The 1717-nt window shown below is 46.7% G+C and overlaps 1 protein-coding gene across 1 annotated transcript in view; it reads left to right on the plus strand.

Annotated features, from left to right (window-relative positions):
• The window catches only part of Tchh (trichohyalin), a 5881-nt gene extending 4763 nt beyond the window's left edge, over window positions 1–1118 (plus strand). Inside the window, exon 4 of the mRNA XM_021159100.2 lies at window positions 1–1118. Coding sequence (XP_021014759.1) covers window positions 1–906 — 906 coding nt within the window. The 3' untranslated portion in view covers window positions 907–1118.
• The last annotated feature ends 599 nt before the right edge of the window (window positions 1119–1717 follow it).

Genomic DNA, 1717 nt, shown 5'->3' on the forward strand with positions numbered 1-1717 from the left:
GAACGTGACAGAAAATTCCGTGAGGAACAAGAGCTCGGCCAAGAACTGGAGGAAGAGCGGCTGCGGGACAGAAAGATCCGCCGGGAGCAAGAGCTCCGCCGGGAACGCGAGCAAGAGCAGCGGCGCCGCCTGGAGCGTGAGGAAGAGCAGCAGCGTCTCCAGGAGCGTGAGGAAGAGCAGCGGCGCCGCCAGGAGCGCGAGCAAGAGCAGCAGCGGTGCCTGGAGCGTGAGGAGGAACAATTTCGCTTTGAGGAGCAGCAGCGCCGCCGTCAGGAACGCGAGCAACAGTTGAGACAGGAGCGCGACAGAAGAGTCCTTGAGGAAGAAGAGCTTCGTCAGGAAAGGGAGGAGCTGCTGCACCGCCAGGTGGGTGGCAGGAAATTCCGGGAAGAGGAGCGACTCCGCCTGGAAAGAGAGGAACAGCAGCGTCGTCTCCAGGAGCGAGACAACAGAAGATTCCGCGAGGAAGTAGAGCTCAGGCAAGAAAGGGAAGGGCAGCAGCTTCGCCAAGAGCGTGACAGAAAATTCCGTGAGGTAGAAGAGCTTCGCCTGGAAGAAGAACAGCGCCGCCGCCAGGAGCGTGACAGGAAATTCCGGGAAGAGAAACACCTACGCGAGGAACAGCAGTTGCGCAGGGAGAAGCGAGATGGTCAATACCTGGCTGAGGAGCAGTTTGCCAGGGATACGATTCGTCGCCAGGAACAAGAACTACGTCAAGATGAGGAACAAAGACGACGCCAAGAGCGGGAGAGAAAATTCCAAGAAGAGCAGATCCGTCGTAGGCAAGAGGAGCAGAGGCGCCGCCAAATCCTGGAGCCTGGTACGCGCCAGTTTGCCAATGTCCCAGTGCGTTCCAGCCCTCTCTATGAGTACATCCAGGAGCAGAGGTCTCAATACCGCCCTTAAAAGATGCTGCAAACATCCTGGCACCAGCCAAAGCTTAAAGCAAAAGAAAATGAGAAACACTAGGGTATCCAGCGATAACTCACGTGTTTCTGGTTGTGGGAAAACTCTCTGATCTTAGAATGTGTCTTTTCTTACAGAATCTTAAACTATACCAATTTCATTTCCTTTAATTCCTGTCTTTCATTCTTCCTCAGGTAGTTCTTTTTTGCAAGATGTCTTTGTTCTTTAGTGCAGATATGATGTGCACTTTAAAAAATAAGCCATTTAATTTTTTGAAGGAATTTTCTTTGAGGAGCACATTGGTTTATTGCCTTCTTAAATAACAAGAATAATGTAAGCAATCTGATATTCAAAATAATTGAATCACTACTTTTAGTGGTGGATCATTTTATCTAGAGCTTTCATTTTATGAGTTCAAGTTGACATTTTCTTTGGCCTAAATTTTGTCTTTATCTCCAAATGGTTTTCTTAGGTTTTGTTGCAAAATTGTGACAGATTCTATCAGCAGGTTGAAACTTACATCCCTCAGATAATGTAGGAGGAGGAGGATTTATGCAGAAAATAACATATGAAATCAGTTCATAACTGAACAAAACTTAAGAGAAATGCTTGACAGAAAATTATAATTTGGCATTATATTTTTATATTTTGCACCATCCAAAATCTCATGAAGTGAAAGCAAGGTGGTCCTCAAACAACTCAAATTTAAAACTGTAATTGTAGCACTCTGTTCCATTTCCCCAAGTCTTGTTGAGTGAGAATTTTTCTACTTTTGTACATTTTGGTTTACAGGGAACCTACTCAAGATTCT

The sequence above is a fragment of the Mus caroli genome, chromosome 3 (assembly GCF_900094665.2).
Source record: "Mus caroli chromosome 3, CAROLI_EIJ_v1.1, whole genome shotgun sequence".
Classification (NCBI taxonomy): Eukaryota; Metazoa; Chordata; class Mammalia; order Rodentia; family Muridae; genus Mus; species Mus caroli.